The sequence below is a fragment of the Meleagris gallopavo genome, chromosome 9 (assembly GCF_000146605.3).
Source record: "Meleagris gallopavo isolate NT-WF06-2002-E0010 breed Aviagen turkey brand Nicholas breeding stock chromosome 9, Turkey_5.1, whole genome shotgun sequence".
In the NCBI taxonomy this organism is placed as follows: Eukaryota; Metazoa; Chordata; class Aves; order Galliformes; family Phasianidae; genus Meleagris; species Meleagris gallopavo.
In genome coordinates this window covers 13218977-13246809 of record NC_015019.2, presented here as the reverse complement: position 1 = coordinate 13246809, position 27833 = coordinate 13218977, and the positions used below count along the sequence as shown (strand labels likewise).

Sequence of the window (27833 nt, the reverse complement as noted above, 5' to 3'; positions counted from 1 at the left end):
ATTTCTCTTTTGTCTTCTGATAATTTATGGCATGGTCCTCTGAAGGCCCATAGCTGTATTAACAAATCTGGTGGTTTCCAACTTTTCCAAAATAGAAAATTACTGAACAGAAATAAAAGACAGAGCACCGATATTTTTCTGAAGGTGCAATTTCTTTTCCAAGGCTTCCTAGCAATTAGATACACACTAGACATGAGCAAGGCATGGGGAGATTATGCTACTTTCTAGATTGACAGTTTTCAATACATTTGGTAAGCAGGTGGTTGTCAAACATACAGGTGTGATGTAGATGCCAACAGCTGTGACTGACTGTTAAAAACTGACTATTTTTGAAGTAGGGCCATAGCCTGAGTGCAGTCCGACTAGTTATAGCAAGGGATTATAAAATAATCCCTCTCCTCGGTGAAAAAGCAGATGCATAGCTGTTTCTCTTGCTTTTCTCCCTCTGCTTTTAGTCCTTGTGTTTTCATTTTACACAATTTGCCTTAGGAGAGTAATTAAATTACTATTTGGGATCCCTTTGGCTTCTTTTCACATGTTCTCATTTCCTACTCACTACTCCAGCTTTTGAAATCGCTCGATACTTTTGACTTGTCTAAGTGGGAAAAGAAAAACTGCAGACTTTCAGAACTCATTCACTTGGCTGTATTTGCTGGTGGAATGGAGGTAGGAGCCTCCAGTGAGACAGGGAAATAAAACCTCCATGTTTCAAGCATTAGTACTTTTTTCTGTGAACAAACAATCTGTCTCTTCAAAGTTTGGAATAATGAAAGAACATTTAGAATTCTTTTGCAGTAGGTAATAATGACTTACACTCCTTCATTTCAAATAGAGTTTGCACTGAACTAAATTCAGTGCAGTTCAAATAGTCTGTCTAATGTCAGATGTAGTGACTGAATCCAGTATACACACAGAACTTGTGGAGAGGAGAGCCAGATCCCTCTGTGATAGTCATGCCTCTATCTGCCAAAGATTTCATTTGCCAGAATGAAACAAGATTTCAGAACAAACTCTGAACCAGTTGTGCAGATGGCTGCCTACCTTGAAGATTTCAAAACCAATGATGATGTTGTCTCCTTTCCCTACTTTTTTGCTCCTGCGCCGATCCTCCTGTTGTAACGAGATCAACACTTTGTCTTCTGTCTTCTTAACATCAAAGATGTACTAGAACAAGAGAGAGGAGAGTAAGCTGATAAAAAAGCCTTATTAGACAGAGGATAAAGCTATCACCAAGGAAATGAATGCATAAAAAGGAGGGAACTGAAAACACATTTGAGGGTAGGAGGAAAGTTATGCATAACACGTTCTCAGCAATTTACATCTGAAAATTAATACTAATTAAAAATAAAAACACACAAAAAAAACCACAAAAGCACACAATTAAAAAAAAAAAGACAGGTAAATTGCCTAACAGGGCAGCATGAGACAGTATTAAAAAATAACTGTTGAGGCAGCAGAAAGGAAGAGCTGCTCTGAAACTTTCATTTGGATATATGTAAATCAGGAGTGAGATAAAAAAAAATAAACCAGTAGATTCCAGATTGGGTCCTTGTTCATTTTAGATTATTCTCTTAAGCTGAGTATCTAAACAGGGTCAGTAAGTATCAAATATCATCTTCATACACGACCTGCAAAGGAAGATATCTTCCAAATGTTAATAATTTTTTTCTACTCTTGCATCTACAATTTCTATTTAATATAAGAATGACAGGAATGTTAATTATGGTATTTCTCAGATTTTCTGAAAACCTTAGGAACACACAGTTTAGAAGGACTAAGAAGGCCTCCTGCATCTTTAACATGCAAATCTTATATCCAGACTGTTTAAACTTGAATCGACCTGGGTTTAAAACCAATCAAAGCAAATTATTTCAAGCTTAAGCACCAATTCCTATCTCAATAAACGATTTTTGAATTGAATACAGTACTAAAGCAATTCTACCAGATCAGTTCAAAAGTGAATCTGTGGGGTTTATGTAGATGAAAAACATGCGATGGGTGTTTCTGTATATGATAAAGAATTAAACACTCAAAATATCTCACTCTGGATTTAATTTCTTTCCTTCTGCATATAAAAATATGCAGAGACATGCAGTCAGACACATTTTTATTCTTATCCCTTCTGAACTGTAGACAGTGTTATACTGTCAGACAGCCTAGGGTGTCCTTGAGCAAATAGAGGTGTGGAAGGGGAGCATTAAGAGTGCAAGAGAGCTCTCTTGGACTGATGAGAGGTGTGCAACTACGGTGATCTTTGAACTGATGACATTTTAGCTGTCCTAATAGGTACCAACCTGAAAATCAGCAGGTGGCTGTAGGGATGCCTACATACTTGGCGGCTTAAATTCACTTGCTTTAATGGAACTGGAAGTGTCAAAGCCCCCCTCAATACAGATGAACCTCACAAGAGGTTTCAGTGTCAAGAGTGAGAGGGAGAACAGAGCGTCTCTCCAGACTGCAGTAGTATGTGTCATAGTAACTTATGATGGCCCTAAGCTTAACATAAATGTGTTTCAGCACTCCCATTTGAAGACTTTTAATTAACTAGCCTAGAGACAACTGGAATAAGAAGAACTTCCATTACACCAGGCATTGCACTCAACCGTAACAATTATACTTTGTTCTCCGTTAAAGCTAAACACTTACAACTAGGCCCAGACAAAAGCACATGGAATACATTCAGATTAATACATGGGAATATCTGAATAAAATCACCTTCTAGAAAGAAGGCACCGATGCTTAATCAGAGGAGTGAAGAACTGCTTCTCTATCTACTTCAAAAACTCTTGTTAAGTGGATATACTTCAAAACTGTGCAAAGTAGCGACTCTCACCTGGGGATTCTGAAGGAAGGTCTCTATGTTATCAAAGCATCCGCCAGAGCGATTTAGCAGGGGGTCTGAATTCTTTTCCCAAGCCCCATGCATCATTTTTGTCTCCCAGGTCTTGTGGATACTGAAGTAGGACGTATTTACAATCCGGCAGATGTCCACATCAGTGAAATTCTTACACCAGTCCTCAAAGGTCATCCTATTCCAAAGGACACCAGGAAAATCGTGGTTTATTTAAAAGTAAACAGTCCTATTCACCCAAAGAGCCACAATAACACATGACATCTTCCAGTAATTTAACAGCAGGCATTGTTTAGCTTTCCAGAGGACAGATTCACCAGAAACCTCTCCATGTGGAAATACTCATGAAGCCACAATCACACTATCTTAGAACTTCACTTAAAAACTATCACCTCAGAGCATTAAGCCAAAATGACCGGTTGTATCTACCAGGCTGGATTTGATAACTTCAGCTTTTGCAAAGAGAAAGGAGATCATCTGCAATCAAAGAACTGTCCACTCCTCCAGAACACTGTTATGGTCCTTGTTACATCTGTTCATGAACAAGATTAAAACCTAAATGCTCTGGATATAGTTTACAGCATCTCAATGCTCCATTTGCCATGGTAACAGGCTGGATTTCAGGACAGTTAGAAAATATTTGCTCCTTTTTTGTAAAAGAGAACAGGTTGGTATCTTTGGACTACCATAGCGTACTGGCCCACTAGTGCTACCAGGACCAAATCCTACAGGTGGACTTCTGTTTGCCAGTTCTGACAAAGTAAAACAGAAGATTTTCCATACTGAGCCCTACTAGCATATTTGATGCAGTACTGATGATCAACTGAAGAAGCTGCTGGACTGCCTTATTGGATCTGAGTTTTTAAGCAAGATGCAAGTGATTTGAGTTCTGCAGATTCTGTAGAAAATGGACACTTCCTTTCCCTGCACTGGAAAAAACTGACAAACACCAAAATTCATTTGCTGCAATTGCATTTACTGGCACCTTCGTCCTGGTTGACCTAAAAATTCTACAAATAGACTCAGTTAGTCACTAACCAAAACTGACAGTGTGTTCAATATTTGGTGTTCTGTCATGTAAACCAGTATATGTTTTATCTTGGATTATAAGTGACTCTCATAAATGTAGATAATATATTTTGAAATATTTTGAAGGGGTTTGAAGCTTGTATTTACTGAGAACTACTTATTTGGTTCTACTGGTTTTGAATCTGTTTGTATGGTTTTTTTTCCTCTGTTTTCTCTGTAATCTTTTGGGAGTTTAAAAGAAGAAGAGCTTTTGCTAACTGGATAATCTATTATTCATATTGGAAAGTTGTTTTGAAGCTGTTGAATTGCAGAGATAATTGTGATTACTCAATGTAGCCATTATTTCCAACCCCTCCACATGACTCCCACTCACCAGAACTCTCCATCATTCTCAACAGTGAGTCCCAGACGCTTACGCTCCGAATTGCTGACTTTCTTCCACTCTTCAGAACTAGAAAGAAAAATAAAGATTTACTAAATAAAATTAAATATTCTTATCTGGAAAAACAATTAAAAGTAAAATTCTCTCATGGTCCCTCTTTATAAAAATAACATTGGAATATAAATGGTAGATTATATTAAAGAAAAGGGTACATGGCTTACAGAAGAAGTTTAAAATCATTAACTGATTTGAAAGATACTAGAAATAAAAGAGGTGAACAGCAAATTGGCACAACTAGAGCAGAACTTCATTGATTTCCTTTGTTATATTCTACCTTAGGACAATTAAAGAGTTATTTTGAAAGGTCATATGAGACTGACTCAATTTCTTAAAAGATCTTTAAAGAAACATGGATTTGCTAATCAAGAGCGTATTGAACGGAAGATAAAGTTCAAGCTAAAGGAAAGAGGTTGCTAGTCATAAGCGACATTTTCTTTACCAATTTGGAAATTCTCAATTTAATTTGGAAATTCTCAGTTCTCTGTTAGGCTAAAAAACAATGGGCCAATATCAGTATCCTCTGGAAAGAGTGACAGCTCAGACAAGACCTAGCAGAGAACAACAAGGGCTTAAGTTAAAAAAGACATACTATTTTCATAGAAAAACAGAATTTACTCAGGTTAGAAAAGACCTTTGAGATCATCAAGTCCTACCACAGCCTAACCATACTACCCTAACTCTAACAGCCACTGCTAAATCACGTCCCCGAGCACCACATCCAAACAGTTTTTAAACGCATCCAGGGATGGTGACTCAACCACCTTCCTGGGGAGCCTATTTCAGTACTTAACTACCCTTCCTGTGAAGTTTTTCCTGATATCCAACCTAAACCTCTCCTGGTACCATTTCCCCTTGTCCTGTCACCAGTGAGAAGAGACCAACCTCACTCACTGCAATCACCTTTCAGGTATTTGAAGAGAGTGATAAGGTCTCCCCTCAGCCTCCTCTTCCCCACACTAAACAGCCCCAGTTCCTTCAGTTGCTCCTCACATTGCATATTCTCCAAGCCCTTCACAGGCCTTGTTACCCTTCTTTAGACCTGCTCCAGCACCTCCATGTCTATTCTGTATTAAGGTGCCCAAAACTGAGCACAGTACTCGAGGTGGGGCCTCACCAGTGCCAAGTACAGGGACAGGATGACTTCCCTAGTCCTACTCACTACATCATTTGTGATACAAGCCAGGATGCCATTGGCCTTCTTGGCCACCTGGGCACACTGCTGCCTCATATTCAGCCGGCTGTCCATGAGTACACCAAGGTCCCTTTCCATCAGGCAGCTTTCCAGCCACTCCTCCCCAGGACTGTAGGGCTGCCTGGGGCTGTTGTGATCAAAATGCAGGACTCAACACCTGGCCCTATTGAGACTCATACAGTTTACCTTGGCCCCCTCAATCTTTCCAGCCCTTTCTGAAGACATGCATCACATTTGCCAGCCTCCAGTTCACCAGGACATCCCCGGTTAGCCAGGACTGTTGAAGGATGATGGAGAGTAGCTTGGCAACCACATCCGCCAACTCCCTCAGCATTCTAGGGTGCAATCCATCTGGCCCCATGGACTTGTGAGTGTCCAGCTTTCAGAGCAGGTCCAAAACCATCTCATCATAGATCATGCAGGGCTTATTCTGTTCCCCATCCCTATCTTCCAGTGCAAGGGGCTGTGTGCCCAGGAAGCAAACAGTCTTACTATTAAAGACTGAGGCAAAGAAGGCGTTAAGTACCTCAAGTCTTATCCCGATCTCACAGCCCGTATAAAAACTCAATATAAAATAGCTCAAGAAACTATGAATATGGTAATTTTACAGCATTTTTCACCAGCTGCTTAAATTTGTTAAGAACGAAAGATTCATATCATCCCCAGCAGTTAAAATTACAGATGAGAAACTGAGTCACAAACAAACTCAGTGGTGAAGCTGGGAACAAACCTCGTGTTCTTGACTCATCACCTTAATCGTGGGCTATTTTTCTACTCAAGATCCAGTGGGCCAGAAGAACGATGTATACTAAGGTCCAGAAATTTATATGTGGATGTGCTCACAGAATGGAAAAAGATGACAGAACATTTCAGATCTCACTGAACACTGCAGGCTGTCATTATGTCTTTGTGTTTAATAATGAGTCCAGCTTCTGGTAGCCTTAAACACAATTTTGTTCTTTTAACACTGGATTGTCAGCACTTACTTGTCACTCCAGGCACCATTCCACTCTCTATTTCCCCAGGGATTCCTCAGCCTGACCATGAAGAGCTTTTCTGTGTTAAAAGAGAACGTCAGACTTTCTCCAAGGTGCAGCTTCCGAATTGCAGTCACTGAGTAGGCATGACCAGCAACGAGACCTGTCTTTGCCTCCACCTCATTGGCTCTTCCAGAGGAAGACTTCAGCACCAAAAAAGACAAAAAAGAGAACTCGTGTCATTGAAGACGTTTGACATCTACACGTTCAAGGGGCAGAACAGGGAAGGCTAATTTTCTTTAACAGAGCTGCAGGATTTCTTAGAAACTGGGTTTGATTCTCATAGACTTCAACAAGAAGCCTGGTTACCAGCAGAGACCAGGCAGTAGACTGTCCTGCTGGATGCCTAGGTTCAGTGAAATGCAGATCTAAGCATACATAAAGTTTGCCAATTTACCAAAAAAGAACACAATTTAATTTAACATATCCAAAACAACATCTTTTAAGTACACCTAGAACCAGAAAAACAGTATCAAATACAGATGCTGGAGCTGACGTGAATGACTGGCCCTTTATAAAGTCAGTGTAGCATTGTTTTTGAGCAGCATGTAGACTGGGCAGGAGAGCGGGAAAAGTAAAGCTGTGGCAGTGCTATAATGTTGCTTCTGAGCTAGAAACAACCCAAATGGTTATGCCTCTGGATTGATCGTATGCTATCTGATGCCAGCATGGGCAGCTTTGCAATGAACTATATCCAGAATCTCACTTGTATTGGGTCATAATCCATATGCTTCAAACACTCACTCACTTGGACAGCAAGAAAGGCAAATTTGACCCAGTGCAGATCTCATGTGTAACTCACAATAGTCTAATTAAGAGCTCAATGATCAAGCAAGACTTTGCTCTGTGTGGAGAGATAGACTTACTAGAATTATGAAATGCACTGTACTATTTCCAATATTTTTAGCCATTTTAAAATTTCTCTGGTCTAAACAGACCAGTCCTTCTCTTCAGGCAAGTGTTGCACTGATACTAAAGTGTTCAGTCCCAAAGAGAAGAAATCAGAAAAAAATAAAAGGCAAAAGATAAATTTATATAAAATCAGAAAAGACAGATGCTCTTGCAAGTGTGAGACTCTCTCCCAGACCTCTTTGCCTTTCACCATCAACAGCTCCTAAAGAATCAGCATGTGTGTTACATCAAGACCAGCAGACATTTCCAAAGGGTTTGGGCTTCCTCCAGTGTAACACTTTCACTTGCATTTTTCACAACTAAAAGCAAACAAGACTCTTTCACAGCGCAGGAGTCTGTATATTCTCTGCTGTTTTTATTATCCTCCAGGCCTTTCTCAACTGCTGAGCTGTCTTTCTTCTTGGGCCATTTATTTATTTATTTAGCTGAAATATTTAAACATCTGTTGTTCAAACTTCCAAACAGTGAAGATCAGAGCTATTTTTTGTAATATAAGGAAAATGATGATGTGTTTAGGTTAGCAAGGAAGCCACTCAAGGATTAAATATAACAATATAACTATCAAAAAGTGATAAATGTAGATGAGTCAAGCTAAACCAATAGGAACAGCCCCGCGTAATCAAGCTTAGAGACATCTGCATTTAATTTGACATGCAGAAATATAATGCCAGGAAGACATGAAGGGATTACAACTGCCTTATTAATTGATTTCTAAAATACAACTCCCTAGATTTTGTCTACCCCTACAACAGATCCATGTTAGGAAACTGAACTGACTCAGCATTTGGGACCAGTGAATTCTTTCATAAACACAGTTAATAACAATTACACTGGTAAGTCTGGTCTGCCAGCCTAATGCAAGCAAACCAGACTTGTATTTTTAAATACAAATTCTGACCTCGTGACAAAGGTAAAACAAACACCAAAGACATAGAAGAATTTGTTTCTGAGCTGTTGTCTTATGCTGCTGGGAGAGATGGTTCAGGACTCCTATCCTAGCTGAGTTCTCAGGTTCAAATTAACTTTCCACAAGCAACCAGGTGTTCGTCTTTGGTAGCATGGCACTGGTACAGGGCAGTGTGTGGCCAGGCATAGCTAGACATGTAAGATTCTCAGGCATCTCTAAACACAGCTATTTCCTATTCTCGGTAACAGCACAACAGCCATGACATTCATGCAAGTTTCAGAATGAATCAGCACTTGAGGGTCCATTTAGTACTCACGCTACAGACTGACATTGGAAATGAAATATGAGCTTTGCTTTACAGATGGGGAAAATCTCTAAACACAGCTATTTCCTGCTATTCTAGGTAATTGCACAACAGCCATGACATTCATGCAAGTTTCAGAATGAATCAGCACTTGAGGGTCCATTTGGCACTCACACTACAGACAGACATTGGAAATGGAATGCAACCTTTGCTTTACAGATGTGGAAATTCAGGCAGATCTTGGCCTTTCATCCCAACTCCAGTGTTACACTAGCAAGATGATTGTATCTTCACAGCCAGAGTTGAGAAGACTCAGCAACTTAGTGCTGAGAGAACAGTTTACTGTAAATTGGGCGTCCTGGTGGACGACAGGTTGGCCATGAGCCAGCAGTGTGCCCTCATGGCCAAAAAGGCCAATGGCATTCTGGGGTGCGTTAAGAAGAGCGTGTCCAGCAGGTCGAGGGAGGTGATCCTCCCCCTCTACTCTGCCCTGGTAAGGCCTCATCTGGAGTACTGTGTCCAGTTCTGGGCTCCCCAGTACAAAAAAGACAGGGATCTCTTGGAAAGAGTCCAGCGGAGGGCCACAAAGATGGTGAAGGGCCTGGAGCATCTCCCCTATGAAGAAAGGCTAAGTGAACTTGGTCTGTTTAGCCTCGAGAAAGGAAGACTGAGAGGGAACCTGATCCAGGTCTATAAATATCTAAGATGTGGGGGGCAGAGTGACGAGGCCAGACTCTTTTCTGCAGTGTGTGGAGACAGGACAAGGGAAAATGGCCAGAAACTGCAGCATAGAAAATTCTGCACAAATGTGCGCAAGAACCTCTTTAGGTGAGGGTGACGGAGCACTGGAACAGGCTGCCCAGGGAGGTTGTGGAGTCTCCTTCTCTGGAGATATTCAAGTCTCGCCTGGACACCTACTTGTGCAACCTGGTGTAGGGAACCTGCTTTGGCAGGGGGGTTGGACTCAATGATCTCTGGAGGTCCCTTCCAACCCCTACAGTTCTGTGATTCTGTGAAATGAATTCCCCTAAGTGGTAAAGAAATGGAATGCTGCCAACTGACCTGTAAATTAGGGCAATCTAGGTGCATTAACCTTGGGTCAATACACAACTATGACCATTGACAAACAATGGTATTTCAGATCCAGAGTAAAGTGGCCAACAGCACAAACTGCTTTGTGATTCTATTTGGTGACTCCCAGAATTGTATTTGGATGAGAGCACTGGCAACTTGATAGCTTTTTCCAAAGCATACAAATGAAGGTCACACAGAACATACTTTTATCTAGTAGTAACATTTTTTCCAGGTAAGAAAGTTCATTAAAATAAATTCCAAAAATCCAGCTCGCCATACATACCGCGATAAAACAGCTGATCAGCCCGCCTCTTTTATGCACTTTCAGCAAATCTTCAAACAGCTTCATCTGCTCTGAAATAGTCTCACTGTATTTTCCCTGTACCAAATCAATAGATTCTGCCACTGCTCCAGTAAAATCCACTATTGCATCTGCAGCACTGCCTCCATCCAGGGCTTCATAAGATCCAGCCAACCTTGAGGTAACATAGAACATTTAAATTCATTTTATTCTGTGCTTTTAGAAGTGCTCTACTTTGGATGGATTTAGATAATGTATTTGTGGCTCACCAGGGAAAACAAAACTAAGCAAAACTGCAGATAAAACCTTGCTAAGAAAGGAGTGGAAAGGTCTTTAAGGTTTTGGGTTGCTAAAGTAAGGTGCATTGAAGTTTTCAACCTCTTAGGTTCTCTACTGGGAGCAAACCTAAAATCCTTGAAAGTGTGATAAAACTAAGAGAGAAAATAAGCAGATAGAAGGGACAGTACTGAGGTCTAAAAGGACAATGAACTGGCTCATACTTTGCATAAGCCTTCTCCAATAATGCGCTCCAGAATTCATTTTCCACATTGGAATGGCAGTAGATCAATGTCCCATCAATTGTTGGCAGCAGATCATCAATAACCACCTCTGTCCATATTCCAAAGCACCAAAAACGGAAACGGAAAATTCCAGCATATTTCTCTGGTGTTTTAGGGTCCCATTCTTGTTCTTGAAAGTCTGGAATCACCTAAGAAACAATGTAAGGGAAAGTTTACTGAATCATTATGTTAAGATTTATTCAGAGAGCTGAGTGCCCTGAAGCACGCACTGGGCTGGTATTCAGTTTCATCAGCAGCTGACCTCAAATAGATGAAGCAGTGAAAAAGATGTAATTTTGTGCAAAGATAGCCTATCTTAAAGATACTATTAGAAAAGTAATATTTGAATAGATTTGCAGAGAATGACCATTGCTTTGCTGCATCTTTTCTTTGGTGTTCAATTTAACCATGCAGCAGGGAGGTCTCATAACTGAAAAAAAATGAACTTTTAATGAAAGGAAGGATTTGAATGCACCAACATTCGCCATTCATCCAAGTCATATTAGCCTCTTCATGCAGCAAGTACACTGGTCACCTACCTGCTGCCAGAGCGTCTTCCTCAGTGCCAAACAGGAGCATGCAGCCACAAACCAGCAGTTCCCCAGGCTGCCTTGATTCAAGTCATGAGAGCTGATTCCATTCACAAACAGATAAGGGTCTTGACAGAGATCCTAACAATGCAAATCAGAGATTACTGGGGATGATCACAGCTCTCCCTCTCCACACATGTTCCACACATTCACATGTGCTGTTCTCCCTGCCAAAACACCAAGTTTCCAAGTTTCTGTAACAGGAAACTCAAAAGCATTCTGACACGGAGTACATTTACAAGTCAGGGTATATGGGATTATTAAACCTTTAACGTGTAGACTATATAGGCTTATCTAAAGGTCAGAATTCAGCCAGTTGCTTTTCGGCTTTTTTTTTTTTTTTTTTGGGTCCAGTGTTCCTATTTCTTCTCTCAGTTGCATTAATCTTTAAGAACTAGAATGCATTCAGTTATTTGACATTAGGGCAAGCTGATGAGCAGCTGAAAATAAGTGAAAGGAGAAGAAGGAAGCATTATAGAGAAAGGTTCTGACCAAAAAAATAAAATAAAATAAAAAAAATCAAGAAAAGTAGCAGGAAATGCTGCTGCTGACACCAGGAAAGCTTATTTTCTGTCATTGCCAGTCCCTTGGCTGTCATCCTGGCAACCCTCCTCCGCAGACAGCATGAGCTGCTGCAGTGACGCCTCCACCCAGCACTGAAAAACGTAGAAAATACATCTTTGAAATGTACCTTACAGTTTCTGGGTCTCCTTTCTCTCGTTGATTTGGCTCTTATTTGAACCACTTTGCCTCCTCTCCCATTGCTTTCCTGTCCCCATTTCTATTTACAGGTAGATTGTCACCAAAGCATAGTTGACTCCTGCTGTAATCTCTCCCCGCTCCTCCATAGCTTTCCCTTTTCTGTGCCTTTCTCAAGGGGAGCAATGACAGCCTCCAGACCAAGGAACACTTCTAAGTATCATCGAACAGGAAAGCTACAAGGGTGCCTTTTGCAGTAATATTGTCTTGATAACTCTTGGTAAAAGGGGTTCTTCTAAACTGATACACATAAGGCCTCACAGTTTCAGACTGGGCCAAGTAAAACTTCAGAAAACAGCCAATCTTAACATCCCATAATTGATACAGATCCAGCTCTAAGATTGCTCATGATGATCTCCATCTGAATCACTGCTTGTCCTGACCACTTGAGAAGATGGAAAAGCAGTAAGAAATTCTGTTCTTTCACAGTATAAGAACAACCCTAAATTTCAACACTGTTGGAAGGAAATTATCTCATACTTTGGCACTAGAAATGCAGAAAAAATAACTAATCTCACCTCAATATTGTAGAAGACTCCACACTTACTGCAATCTCTCCAGTTTGTTACTAGCAGTAGAATTAGGAGCTGTGCTCCTCACCTGTTGAGGTCTCACGGTCCTTTGATAATTACAGACGATTATCCCAAAATATAAGGCATGTCAAAACTTCTCAGCTTTCCCTTTGATGGGACTGTGACAAAACAATGGCATCTGAACTTATTTTTTGAGAACAAAAAGAACGTCAGTGCTGAGCTGAAAGCCTGTTTTCCTGAAGAGGTTAGCAGATGGCAGCCTGTGGTGGCTCACTGCACGCAGTGCATGAAGCTGATGCTGTTTTCTCTAAGAATGTGTGTCTCTGTTTCTTGGGGTTTTTTTTTCCTGTATGAGGCGTTTCTTATTAAATAACAGTTGGTAAAAATTTTAAATGCCTCCTGGGCATGACTGATCATTATATGGCATTGTTGTTCTGCCAGTGGGTCTTAAAAGTAGTTTCAGTCAGAGACAGTTTCAAAGCTTATTAACAAATCTTGCTAAAAAATTTGAATAACAAAATCATGGGTATGATGAAATCTGACCATGAACAGAAAGGACAGGTTTGTTCACCTGCCTTGACGCTGATATGGAATGGTAATTTCAGCTGATGTAAAGAAGCAGTTTCCTGCTGCAGAGGTTGATACCGGTTGACAGTTGGCCTTCACTTCATGGTGGGAGTAAAAATTTCAAATTCATCATGGGTAGAGTCAAGTTTTATATCCAATTCATATTTATGTCTGGTAATGATGATTTCTAGTTTGTTTTCCCTTTCAAAATGTTATTATAATAAACAAGGGATAAATTGATCCCTCCAGGATTAACATGTTCAAACTTTGCTTTCAATATAGGAAGCCAAAGCTTTCATCAGTTTTGCAAGAAATTAAGCACTACCATGTATTACAAATACCTTATTTGGTTTTCTTTGCCAAAAATAACCACATTAAACTATCTCTTTTTCTAATGGAAATATGCCTCATGTCTTACATAGTCCTCAGATTAAAAACAGAGAGCAGTAAGCATTGAATGCCAGACATATGGGTGAGATTAGGGTGCACAGACCACTGCAGACCAAAGTAAACAGGGAACAGCAGAACTTAGAGACAGCGCCTCACCATTTCCACCACAGTCCTTACATTCTACATCCTGCTTGGTAAAGACATGATTCTTAAACTGCAAAGAAGACCTGGACATCTGAGACTAACACTTGAAAGAAAATGACATTTGCCTCAGCTTCTCCTGGCATAAATCATATATATTACAATAGCTGCTGTGATAGCTGTCACTGTGTGACTTAGGTGAGATGCACAGTAATAGTCAGCTGTCAGCTGAATGCTTCCACTATTTATGCAACATTGCACATTCTAAAGAGTACTTTTGAGAAGAATTAGCTCTCTAAGACACAATTCCCTCAACAGAGTAAGAAATATGGTACTTCTATATTGCTCTCCACTGCTTGTGAGGATCTCAAAGCACTTTTGGTTGCCCCAAGCAACCAGACTTTCATCTATATACAAAAAAAAAAATTATTCATGTCAATTCCAGTTTTTGTTGCACCACATGGGCTCCAACTATCCAACATCCACCACTATGCAGCCTATATCACTGGTGAAATGTAGTAGCCAAGCCCACATATAAAACACCAAACAAGGCCTTGCAGAACACATAGCTCTTGCTTACTAAAGATGGGGTGCCATTTTTCTGTCTTTTTCACCTCAGTTTCACATATTTGGGCTGTATTCAGAGTCATCCATCCTCTGATCTTTTCCTATGAACTTACTGCCTAAGTCATTCCTTCTCCCTAACTTAGCCATGAAGTTACTTAACACAGAAGCACTGTACTTGTTTGCGTTAATCAAGTGATGCTGAATTTCATTCTGTTTATTTCACACTATTTTACCAAGACATCAAGATAAGTTTATGTTCCAAATCCTGTTGACAGGCTTGTGAATCTAGATCAGTCTGTGTCCTATAGCAGTCCAGTGCCTGCTATTCAAACAGTAATGAGCATACTGAGCAGTACCAGAACAAGTGAAATCCAAGCAGAACTCTACTGATACAGCTCCATCTTGAGAGTGCTCCAAGTGACTTATTTCATTAGCTTTGCATTCACATTGCAGAAGACTGAATTAGCTCCAATTTTCATACTTTTGTAGGACATACAAGGGCTTACAAAAGCCAAACTACATCAGATCTACTGCTTCTTTCTTAGACACAAGACTGGTCCCATCCCATGCAAGAAAGAAGTCAAGCTGGTTCAAGTGCATCTGAAACAATACCCTTTTTACAATACAGTGTATACTATGAAAGTTACAGTGCTTGGCACTTGCTTGGGAATGATACCTTGAGGTCTGGAATTTCATTAAGACACAAATGTTTGGACTGTAGTATAAGTACGAAAGATGGCAACTTTGTCTATAATTTATCTCTATGAAATTTCAAAACAATGTCAGCTGTGGGAGACAACAGACTCCCATTTCACTGGATCTATGAAATGGTTTGAAAACTGAATAACTTCACGCATTAAATTCATTTTGCTCTGCCTACTTTGAATCTTCAGGAATCCAGATAAAGGAAAAAGTTACCCTTAGCTCTGATGGAGCATCTGTTGGCATAAGTCCATGAACTAACTAAATAAGCCATACTGGTTATAAACATGGAGAAGGACATTCAGAGGGTAATTAATTCACAGTGTATCTTCACAGACAATAACTGAACCTGCACTGTAAAACATTACAAAAAGTCTCCTATAGATGAGAAAAGGGAAAGATCATTTTTTAATGGATTAGGGTCTGTGAATTGTCTCAGACAAAATAAAAAAAAAGATTTTGTGAAAGGGAAGAAGAAAAAAGCAGTAACAGTGTTTGCAGATAAGATTCTCAAAGGATCCAGTAGCATTTAGAGCTTACTTTCTTCAGGGCCATTTAAAAAATTAACTCCTAACATAATAAAAATAATCCAACATTGCTTATACAGAGACAGGATCTTTCCTTGATGCTAACACACTGATCTGCTTGAGCCTGGTAGACCATTGCCATCATTTTTTTTTAAAAGCACTTTGATTTATGTCAGAAATGATAAACTTTCCCATTTTCTTTTCTCCTGTCTTCATATCATACTAAACCAGCTCTTGCAAAGAGTGAGTTTGGAGTAGGAAAGTAAGGGAAAAGAAGTGTGAAGGGCAATTATTCCAGAATATGGAGGCACAAATTCATCTTGTCTACTGCTAACTATGAACCAGCCGTACCTGAATGGGGGTAGAAAAGAGAACATTTATTTTGAAGCTGTGTATCTTTAGAGGTAGAAGAGATTGTCTATCTCATAATAAATCCCAGATGTGCTGGGATGTTTATAGAAATCCTTTGCCAAGACAATAGCAGTTAGCCCTAGAAAGAAAAATAATTGAGTTCAACTGTACTACATATTTCAACATACACAAAAAGCCTTTTGCAACCCTGTCCTGCCTGAGAAGACTGTTTAGGGAATGAAGAAAGAGAATTCTTGAGTTACAGACACGCACTGTGGTACAGCTCTACCCTCTTAGAGGATAGTTCTCAGAGAAACTTCCTTCAAAAGGAAACAGATCAGGTATGACCTCAACTGAAATAGCCCTTGTAAATCTACAAAAATGCAGATTTAGTCCTTCAGTTTCTGTCTGTACAGCCTGAGCTCACACTGCATAACTCTTCCGTCAACTCCATACTCATTCTCCAGCAACATCTGTTCCTGAGAGCAAGATAATGCCAATATAGCTTAGAAAGAGAAACCCACAAATACATAGGCAAGGGAAATAGTATACCAGTTTGTTCCAGCCACATGTAAAATATGTTATTTGGGGATTGGGAAATAGTTCTTCTCAACACTCCCTCCTCTTCAATAAATCTTGTTATAAAACTAACTGAATTACAAACATTTTTATCGCATTCTTCTTCTCCGTGTTCAATTAGTTGTGACTAATACTCAGTAAAGGCCATGAGTTTCAGTCTTGCCCAGTCTACAGGACACATGTATTTAGGGAAGATTGGAATCAATGTTTGTGAAGGAAAAAACAAATGCTGGGCAACATGGTGTGTATTTTGGCTGCCACTAGATTTCACCTGACCCTTGGAACACTGGAGCTGCTCTCATCCAGAACACTAACAGTTGCTGGAACGGGTACAACTGATTTGCCGTAGGACTGACCTTCTCCTGAACCTCAGCAACAAAGTGTTTACTGAAGGTCCGAGTGCTCTCTGCCATTTCACTGCAGAAATAATTCAACATGTGATGAAGGACTGCCTGGTCTCCATGCATCCTCCTACAAGTATATTACAGTATCTTTTGCTGCACCATCTTACTTTGTGATGCTTTAGACCACCATGATATAGCACTGCATACTACTTAGTATTCATACTACTTAGCTTTTAGAGTAAAGCCACTTTTGTTTGAGGATAATGTTGAACTTAGAAGACAACAGTCTTACTCCCTGTCTTTTTCCCTTAGCACCTTCTTCCTTCTCTACATTCAGTATTACAACCTGTATTACTTTTCGCTCATGAACAGTAACTGGAGAATCCATTCTTAGGATCAGATTCACCTCAGGAAACAGTCACATCCTCTCAGCCTCTCAGGTGTAACAAAAGCAGGAGCTCTTTCAAAGCAAGATTACAGTCATTGCCTTCTCAGCTCTCACAGTGTGAAGACTGGAAAGAGATCTCTCTATTGACAATATAAAAGAAAGGTAAATGGGTCAGAAAAGAGACATACGTTTTAACCTGTTGCTACAGAAAATGCTGACCCACTGTCTTTGATGAGGATTTCATTGAATAACTGCAGTAATACACATTAAAAAGCAGTCCCAGCTAGCTATAAGAAAAGCATCCAAAGAAGTATCCTAGGTCAAAACCCAGAATACAACCCTTTTATTGGTTATTTCCCCTGCCATTAATATAATATATATAAATATAAAAATAAAACTGGTGATCTTGGATTAAAATCCCCCAAAGATTATTGTTGGTATAGTCAACAGACACTGAGCAGGCATTCATTACTGAGATCACTTTGAATTGATTAATGTTGCCAACTGTTCTGAAAAACCTACCTTACTTCCTCCATGTTTCACTCATCAACAACTACGTTTTCTGTGGAACTTCAGACTATGCCATTCCACAGCTACTGCTAGTTTGACATAATCTAGGGAAAAGAATGTAGTTAAAGTGCCATGTTAATAGACTAAAATTTTACATATTTCAATTTCTGGAGAAACATCATTTTCTATTAAAAAAGAAATCATTTTCCAGCCACTAAGCCAATACTTTCTTGTACTGTTGAGACAGTGATGCTCCAAGAGAAGAGGTGTTGTCTTAAGGTAGTAGACCTTACTTGAGGCTGGAGGATGTTCAACACTTAATATTGTAAACATAGACCTCAAAGGAGCTTTGTATGACAGGCTACCCACCAGCAGCTATAAGGACATTAGAAGTCTCAGCATTTAATAAAATCAGTCATGAGTTCAAATCTTTATTAATGACTGGAATGCACGTGACTGCATGGGGATACACAGCATACAAGGAAGAACTCCAGACAAATCAGACTCATTGCACATGAGCTGTGCATTCAGCCTGCATGTGTACCATAGCTATTTGATTGTACTGTTTAGCACATTGTAACTGCTCCAAATTGGCTGCCAGTAGTCAAGGGATCTCAGAAGAACTGAGCTTCTTTTTCCACTGAAAAGGAAAGCAACGGAGGGCATTTTCAATTTTGGCAATCAGGTAGCATAAATCAGCCTAACTATTCCTGCAAAGGGCAACCTACGGCTCTGCATTAAATATACAAGTAAAAAAGGGAAGACCAAGTTCAGAGGCAGTCAGTTTAGAATAACTGTCTGATATCCCTTCCAGGCATAAGTGAAGTGGCTGAGGTCAGACCTGGGCTGTAAGTCTAGTCTTGGTTCATCAGTCTAAAAGGTCACCCATCGTTTTGCTGTGCGTTCTTAGTGCTTCCTCAAAACATGTTTTTCAGTCAAGTTCGTCAACTAGTTTCCTAATAGGGGAAATAAAAACAATGAGAAAAGAAAGTTGGAAAACTTCAACAATTTTTTTACGACGCTGAAATATTCAGCACTGGACCAGTGCAGAAACAAGAATTCCCAGGTCTGTACGCCTGACTGCTCGTCTCTGGCAGCAGCTATTTTCTTTGCCTGATAATAAGCACCATTAACAAGCTCAGGGGCCAAGACCTTTCTGGGTTTGTCCAGTCTGACCTAATGCTGAGCCTCAAGGGACTGGTAATGGATGTAGACTGAACTCTTGATCACTGTTTTTATAAGGAAGAGAATATGCTATTTACAAAACAGTATTGGATTTCAGTAGATTTCAGCAAAATCACTGTTTTATGTTATCACATGGTGAATGGGCATTGCGTAGCAAAAACAGTCAGGCAACATAAGAAGCGTTGTCTGAAATGAACATTCAGATAAAGATGGAAATGTTAGTTTATACTTGAAAGGGGATATTTCTTCTTTATCCAATGGCACAGACATTAGTGGTTAACAAGCTCAAATCTAAACCACATCAAAAAGCAGAAATCTCTTAAGCAACAAGCTCCTCCTCTCCTTGTTCCCCTCCCAACAGGGCTTGACATCAGCCTAGATGCCAGTATCTACTGATTGTGACAGTTACCTCTGATACTTTATGAAAATAAAAATCCTTCATCCTCTTCTCCCAGTGTTGATGTTCCTAATCTCTCATCTTTGCCAGACAGCACCTTGAAGTATTCTTCCCCACTTTGCTCTAAGTTTTATAATGCCTGGGATAACAGTGCATGAAGCAGCCATTGCAACCCCTAGATACAGAGTTATAATAGATGCCATACCATTCTGTACTGCATGTTTGATTTGTGTCATGAAAATAACAGTAAAGTTGAATGTGGAATTCTGGTCATAAGACACAAGTTTCTTCAAATATTAGGTGACTTTCAAATTTTAGATTTTGAAATTAATACTTTTTAAAATACCAATTATGCTTTTGCTAGAAAAAAAAAAAATCGCACTTCTCTGAGCTTATGCAAGTCAGAGCCAGAGGAGTCTCTGTTTTGACAGGACACGTACAGAGATGTGCCTGATTCTGTGCAGAGAACCACGCTTAGTGCCATCAGGACATCTGATCACTCATCTTCAGGAAAGAAGAGTCTTCCCACCAGGTTATTGACCTTTCTGGTATACGTCTCGCTCCTTTCATTGCCAGACCAGGCATTGCTGCAGCCAGGAGAGCAGCACCAGCTCTTGGTGCTGTAAAGAAACCACCAAATATCAGGGCAGCCAAGTGTTTCTAGGCAAGCATACATATCAGCACCCATTAGAGTGGTAAGAAACATCACCAGTGTTACTGATTCACAGTCAAAGGGCATAACACAAAAAGTTGCTTAGGAATAAAACAAATAGACCAGTGGAGAAAGAGAACCCAAAATATGAGATGCCTGATATGAGATGCCTGCTGGTCTGACAATCTGTGCAACAAACTACCTTTACATTTTAAAAGAACCTCAGTTCTTGACAAAGAGTTCAGATTCTAAGCTATAAAAAACGCTGCCTCAAAAATGAGGTTGCAGTATTCATTTTACTTCTGAACGCTAAAAGTATTTTTATGACACAGATAGACTGACCAACATTGATCATCTTTATAAATTCACAGAAACTACAGAAAGGATCATATTTACGCATCTTTAAAAGAAACAGCAGCTTACATTCCTAAAACATCTTTTAAAAATCTTATCGTGTTTATTTAACAGGAAAGTTATCAGCACAGAGATAAGTCTCTTGAGTTCTGAAACTTACGAAGCTAGAAGAATACCAACAGTGATTTTTAAAGTAAGATATATAAGCAAAGACATAGTTGCCTCACTTGCCAGCTGATCAAGTATGTGCTTTGCCTTCTATGTAGGCTATTTTTATTTTACCTACAACTTGTTGCTCTTAAAGTACTGAAATGAATGCATTTTGAGGAAGTCCCTTTGCCTCCAATTCTGTCAGAATTTTGGAAAGTTTTTGGAAATTTTAAGAACAATAACAAGTGCTATAATGTAAAATTCTTCAGGGTAATTGTGTGACTAATTTGCCACTTCTGCAGCTGATGATGCCAAATGATTGCTAGTATTACCTTGATATCCATAAATTCACTTTAATTCACTCTTTAGTCAGGTAGCCTCCTTTTTCATTCACCCACCTTCATTATGTTCTCACACTTGCTTTTCTTCCCCATCTTCTGTTATCAACTCAACATGTTCCACAAGGAATCAGTAAGAAATTTACTTCATATCCCACAAACCTATTTATAAAGCTTGCTTCTGGTATCTCCCTTTCTTGTGGGCATCCCAATGACTAATAAAGGACAAGCCTTTCCCCAGGGTAACCTGCTCCCATTCAATTTCTTGGTGTGATTAGTTTCATTAAGACACCCAATTACCAAAGTGGATTGAAACTTCTCAATAGGAAGGCACTGCTGGGAGAAGAGGGGAACAGATACCCACTTGGATACAACATAACTGTAATTGTACTTCTTCTGTGAGAAGAAAGGCCGAAGGAACAAATACCTTGATGGCAAAAGACATTAGCCTGTCTTGTAGATCACAGCATCCTCTAAATAAGATCAAAATTACTTGGCTGCTCAGTTTTAAGGCTGGAGATACACCATCTTACTTCTGTGATCAGTCTGGGAGCATTCTACATACTTTGATGCCAAACACAATTGATTCCAACTTCACCATCACCGTCAAGGTGTTTCCTATCATGAACCAAGACTTTTTTTTTTTTGTATGGAAACCAGAAAGACTGGAGCAGATTCAGTCAGACATGAATGAATGCAGGCCTTCAGCTCACCAGGAGCAGTCAGTCAGGTTTGTTTTTTTGCTTGTTTGTTTTTTAAAGAGTGTTTACTCATTTATGATCTTATCCCTGTTGAACTACAACCAGTTTTATCTTTGTTTAAAATATTTACATCTTTAAGAGAGCTCTTGTTAGGAAAAACATAGCAAGAAACTTTTTTTTTTCTAATTTATATCACACTGTTTCTCCACATAGCACGTTCACTGTATTTATCAATCTTATTTTTTATTTCCCCAACTTGTTAAAGACATACTGATTTGAATTTACTACTTCATTTCAGTCAAATTCCTTCAGTGAACACTAACATTACATCCGACACCAAACTAACACAAAGAATGTTATTCAACAGTCAAAAGCAGAGAACTACAATATAGCAGACAGGAGACCTAGAATCATTTTATCACAAAATTCACTGCTAATAGACCCGCATCTTCACCAGATTTCCAATCTCTATTAAAATGATTTCAAGCCACTTTAAATAGTCCATTAAAGTGGAAGGTTCTCCATGAACATTTAGGAAGTTTTAGAGCTTGAGCTTTTCATCATCTGAGAAGACAGAAACCTCCCAAGGTCCTCTATTGTGGGAAACAGTCTGCTTACCACCTAAGAAGAGCAGTTTGAGAGGTGTTGATAACTCAAACCATGAACTAAAGTAGACATCAAATCCATCTTGACTTATGCACTGCTCCACCTCTACATGCTGGAGAACATCCCAGAACTGCTCCTCTTCTATCAGGCTGAATTTTGTTACGACATGCCAGGAAAAACATTTCACACCAAACCCCAGCAGGGACGCTGAAATCATTCTGGCACATTTGTGTCTCCAGTAATCTCACCGCTAGTGCTCAACACACAGACCACTTCCAAGAGAAAGTCATGAGTCACCTTTTAACTCTGGTCTCACACTATCAATCAGTGATTTTATTCAATCATGGTCCAACAGTCAAAGTTAGTGGAAAACCTATAGAAACATGACTCTCAAAAGGCAAAGCTAGGGGAAAGCCTGTTTTAAATGAAGTTTGACAATATTATTTTTTTCTTGCCTTACAATTTCAATATTTGCAGTGCAGCCATTATTTTCACTAGAGGATAATCATTTTTAATTTTTTTTTTTTTGCAGATTTTGGAACATCTGCAGAAGTAACTTGGAATGGTGTTCCTATCTTTTCCAAGAACACCATCCCCTCTTTGCATCTGAAGTTTTTATTCAAATGCAGAGATGCAGACCAGATTCTCAGCTGTAAATCACATTCCTTTGGCAAAGTCAGGCACATCCAACCTGCAGCCTGCACATGGTTCAGCACAGCTGACAATGCAGCCCGCTCTCCTCTCCTTGAGCACAGAATCACAGAATGCTTGAGGCTGGAAGGCACATTTGATGGTCACCTTGTCGGACACCTCTGCTCAAGTAGGGCTACCTAAGCAGGTACCTAAAGCAGGCCCAAGACCATTCCCAGATAGGTGTCTTTTGAACACCTCAGATGATGGACATTTCATATTCTGATGCACAGCAGTAGGTGACGATGGCTCCTAATCACCTGCAACAGTGACCAAAGTTTGGATCCTGACACCCACACTACAAAGTGTTTCAGTTAACTGTATCTGAAGCTTAAATGTGCAAAAGAGAAAATTCACTCAGAAGCTGGAAGATAATATTTGATCTTAACAGATACAGTCTATTTTCCTGAGAGGGAAAACTTCCTTCCTGCAAACTCAAAAAAAGCAAGTTCTGAATGTTTTAGCCCTTGTGATTAAATTAGAAACAATGCCACATATCAGTGAGAGAGCACTTCTAAGAGATTCCCTCAGTTGTGAAGGATTTTTTCAAAGCGTCTTTTAGCATAAGAGCATACAGCTTCATATATATATTTTTTAAATAGAGTTAATCTTGAAGGAAACATATTTAAATTGCAGGATAAGAGCATAAAATTCAAACTACTGTGCAAATCTAAAATATAATGGCTTAAAAAACACTCAGATGCCAGGACATTACTTGTCCTAAAGATCCTATTAAGTGTGGAAATAACATGGGGTGGGGGGGATGACACACAAAACCCCTAACATACAAAGCATTCTTTCAAATTCTCTCCTAAAGAAGCTCCACTTCAGGACGTGGATGCTTTTCACTCTTGGAGAAAGGTGTTGACAGAACAGTACCTTAATTTTCTTTGGAACTGGCATGTTTAGGCTGTAATTTTTCCTTCACAGAAGCCAGACATTTAATTCTTGGAGAAGACTAAATCAATGAACTAACAATTACTGTAAGAAGACTTATCCTATCTGAGGATTTGATCCTCAGGCTTTTTGTTTTACAGGCTCAAAATAAATTCTACCATGTCACTCTTTCCATCATCACATTGCCTCGGGACAAACAGAAGCTGACTTTGAGAGGCCAATTTTCATTTAATGACAATTGAACCAACTAAACAAAACCTGACACTTGAAAAAAAAAAAAAAACATTCAAAACCTTGGAATTGAAGTGCTTATGTTCTGGAGGTGACGCTGAGGTCATCCTGCATTTTTGCTTAGAGAAAAATACAGCAACAATGTAAGAAAGCCTCCAGTCAGAAGGAGGGAAAAATAAACTGGAAAAATTGCCAAGAGAGAAGATAACAAAACATGGGCATCTGGAGATCTGTCTGCTTGGCAAGTATGTATGTCATTTACAAATGTTTGCTCATAATTACATCCCTGGAAGACTCGGGTGAATAATACCATTGAGAAAGATGCTGCTTGTAGAACACTGCCTCTTCATCATATGTAAATAAGTGCAATACACATTGAAGATTGAATATATCTAAGGATATTGTCACAAAAAAAAGAGAAGACTACTGCCCTAGTATTTGTAAGAAGAGGAGAAGTAAGGATAGAGCTGTGTATTAGGACACCCACTGAACATACAGCTGTACAACAAGGTTTCCAGAGGAGCAAGGACAAGAATGCAGGCAGAGTGTTGCTGTGTTCCTATTTCCAGTAAGGACACGGCCAGCACAAAAAGGCACAAATAAGAACAAGGAATTTTATGAAGCTACACAAGACTGAGCCATCAAATTTATGTCACACAGGGTCCACCCAGTCAGCAGACTGCAATGAAGAGGTCAGACATGGGGAATTACTGACGGCTGAAGGCTTTCCTAATTCCTTGCTCGTCTCTTTTCATGGGTAAGCTTCATCTTATTTTCCAGGGAAAACAAAATTACGGAAAGAATATGAGTGAGCAACAGCTCCATTCTGGGAACACTTCAGCAATTCCAGAGAAGAACGCATCACAACTTTTCCAGATGAAAACATTGAAGACAGACTGTTCCGTGAGGAATGGCTTACCCAGGCAGAACGAGATGGAAACATGACAAAGAACATTATCATAATGTCTCCCATACTCAGCCCATCAGGGAACAGGCAAGATGACAGACAGCCTTATACACAGCAAGGTCAGTTTTGCTCCAGAAACATATTTGGCAAGCTGCATCTTCTTCTGATGCACTGCATCATGTCACTGATAGGAAGGAGAGTAAATTAAACTAAGTTCATAGATTCCTACTCTTTGGACAAGGATGTTTTCTAAAATAATATCTTGAGGAGAATAAAATTCTCTCTGTTTCAATTCCTATAGCACTTCTCAAACATTCATTTCTCACCAACCCCAGTCCTGAAGCACAAGGTTCTCCTATGCAGAGTTTTCACATTGCTTAACCTCCAGAAGCACAATAGAGGCGTCCTCAGAGCTATGCACGCTGTCAGAACCAGGCATGTGGCTATGCAGAATACTTAGAAAAAACACAGGAACTCTGAACAAAGCAGAGCTCCTGTTCTTATTTCTGATGAACTTTCTCAAACACAGAAATAGACTCCATCAGAATGAAATACTGTAACATTTTCAAGAATTCTTATTTAGAGCATGGCTGAGCCATAACACATTGAGCTCCCCAATAACATCTCCCAGTGTCAGCATGCAGGATGAATTTCAGCCTTAATGTGAACCTCAGATTCTAGTCTCAGAAAATGGGACTTGGACAAGGGTCATACAGCTGGATGTACTCTTCTAAGACTTGAACCCTGGCTGCTGCCAGCAATAACTCCGGAAGGGATTAAGGTGGTTAAGAGATCCCTGCTTGTTTGTTTGGCTCTGTGAGAAGAGTCCTCAGGGCACCACACACAACTCTGCTCACTTCCTCACTACAGGAACAAAACAATTGCAGAAGAAATCACATAAGAACACATCTGCAATAGTCCTTTGCATTTGAGCACTGCTTTGCCCCATAACTTTTCTGTGTTTCTTGGATCCACCACCTAGAAAAACAGATGGTTACACTGTCCATCAGGAATACTGTTTTCTCATCACCCTTAGCAGATGCAAATGCTGACTCACCTCAGCTTATATTGACTCACCTTATACATGTTGCTTTTAAGCAACTCCCTCCTCCTCCCCCTGCCAAAAAAGAAAAAAGCTAACTAGCTAATATCTGTCAATACTCTGGGTCTATGCTTGCGTTAAAAATGCAGAACGTCACATCTTTGTCCTGGCACAACAGTACAACTCCAAAGCACTGCTTCATCCCTCCTCCCATTGCACCATCCTGCTTGCCAAGTCCCTCTAAAGTATCCATGTACATACATCCATGTCAGCCAGTTCTGGGGATGTGCAATTGTGATGTACTTGCAGTTATTATATCTTTAGGCCCAGATAGAAAACTTCTTAGTGACTCTGGCACCCATCATCCCTCATATTTGACGTCTGCATTAGGAATTGGGCTGGTGTTACCTCCAGCAGAGATGCTATTGCAAGCAAACAAGCTGATGAGTGATCTGAGGGGTTTATAGTACTGAAATATGACTTTCACTTTAACATTCTCTTTCCAACAAAACAAATATCAAATATTCACTGTTTATAGGATTCTTGCAGAGTCCAATGCATTTCAAACTTCCAGAGACAACCCTGCTAGTTCTTATTCTGATATTCTGGTGACAGAGGTTACTTTAGAAGAATAGCAGGACAAACCTTCAGACAACATTAACACATTTTCTAGTCCAAATCTCTGATACTAAACTGCAATTAAAGCAGCTGCTGAGAGATAAGACAGGCCTTGCAGCAAAGCACATCACAGACACTGTGAAAGGATGACTGTCCTATAAATATGAACTAGTACACTGCCCAGGTCTGGTCCTTTGACCCAGGATAGCTTCGCATCCAGGCTAATTCCTGTAACTGTGCCATGATCAGCTCCTTATGCCCTCAGGTGGGGGGCAGACACTCTGTAAGGACTCTTTTCTGCTCTGGGAATAAAGGCCCTTAACTTCTCTCGTCAGGAAAGTTGACTCCATGAGAGACTGGCTAACAAGAACATACAAATAATAATGTTAATCTTAAACACAAGAGACTCAATTGTATGCTCTTTGGTGTTGCTTTGGAATCTCCCCCTTCCCCCAGGCTGCATTCAGATGTTGTGAACTGTCAGCCATTATTTACATGGCTAATGCGAGATATGCCCTCTTAAATGCTGTTTTGAAGTGGCTGCGCTCGTAAATATCTCATCTCAGCTCCATGTGTGAATTCCTTGTGGACCCAGCAGCAAAATGAGATGGGGAGAGACTCACAGAAGCCTGAATCTGATTTGGAAGACAAATTCTTTTTTGTTGTTGTTTGCATTATTCTATAACCAAACACGAATACACAAAACGTGAAAGTGTAAAGAGAAGAGGAAAACACCTTGCAAATTGCCAAATCAGTACAGCTATAAACTCGTCCTGATACTCAACCTCATTTTAAAGATACTGAAGATGTAAAGTAGGAATTTGTCACTCTTCTGGCAAGCACGCAATACATGCCTGGACAAGATACAGAGTAACACTGCTTCCATAACATGAAAGATACCTTCTAGCGGCTCTGAGCTTGGCTGTCTTCCTCACCGTGCTGCTAAAGAGCATCAACAACTTTGCACCTTATAAATTCTGAGCGACATCAGAGAAGACTAGCTTGGCACCAAGGATGTCTGCATCCAAAACTGGATGCCTGGAGGATTAGAAACCTTTTATCCTAGCTGACTGACAAACACCCACAGGAACTTCTAATTTGAACCTCACTGTCCATGGAATAGGATTTCTTTTTCTTTCAGTATTTTTAAGTCCTAAAAATATTTTCAAGTTGCAGAGGGAATCTTTCCCCATAGGAGCTACTTCAAAGTATTCTCTGAGAACACAAACTGTAAAACAGTTCGGTATATACAGCTACAAACCTAAACTGCAAAGATACATTTCTATCCCAAACTGATCTCAGAGTCTGACCTGATTCCTTCCTCAGCCTCCAGAAGGAGGCAAAACCTCTCCTGCTTATTTCTTCCTCTTCTGGCCAGCTGAAAAAACAAACACACACAAAACCTTCCAAGTTACGAAACATAAGACAGTTCATGTCCCGTCAAAATCTACCTTTGCCAATCCCAGACAGGGAGAGGGCAACAGACTGTATAAAAAGCTGCACTCCCC

The 27833-nt window shown here is 39.9% G+C and overlaps 1 protein-coding gene across 5 annotated transcripts in view; it reads right to left on the bottom strand.

Annotated features, from left to right (window-relative positions):
* Positions 1 to 27833, bottom strand: part of CAPN6 (calpain 6) — a 55531-nt gene that overhangs the window by 11450 nt on the left and 16248 nt on the right. For all 5 annotated transcript variants that reach the window (XM_003208443.4, XM_010715372.3, XM_010715369.3 and 2 more), the window contains 7 exons: positions 11149 to 11280; positions 10550 to 10758; positions 10032 to 10224; positions 6501 to 6694; positions 4254 to 4331; positions 2834 to 3029; positions 1042 to 1164 (listed from right to left, as the gene is read on the bottom strand). In XM_003208443.4, the coding sequence (XP_003208491.1) occupies positions 1042 to 1164; positions 2834 to 3029; positions 4254 to 4331; positions 6501 to 6694; positions 10032 to 10224; positions 10550 to 10758; positions 11149 to 11280 (1125 nt within the window). The remainder of the gene's footprint in view (positions 1 to 1041; positions 1165 to 2833; positions 3030 to 4253; positions 4332 to 6500; positions 6695 to 10031; positions 10225 to 10549; positions 10759 to 11148; positions 11281 to 27833) is intronic.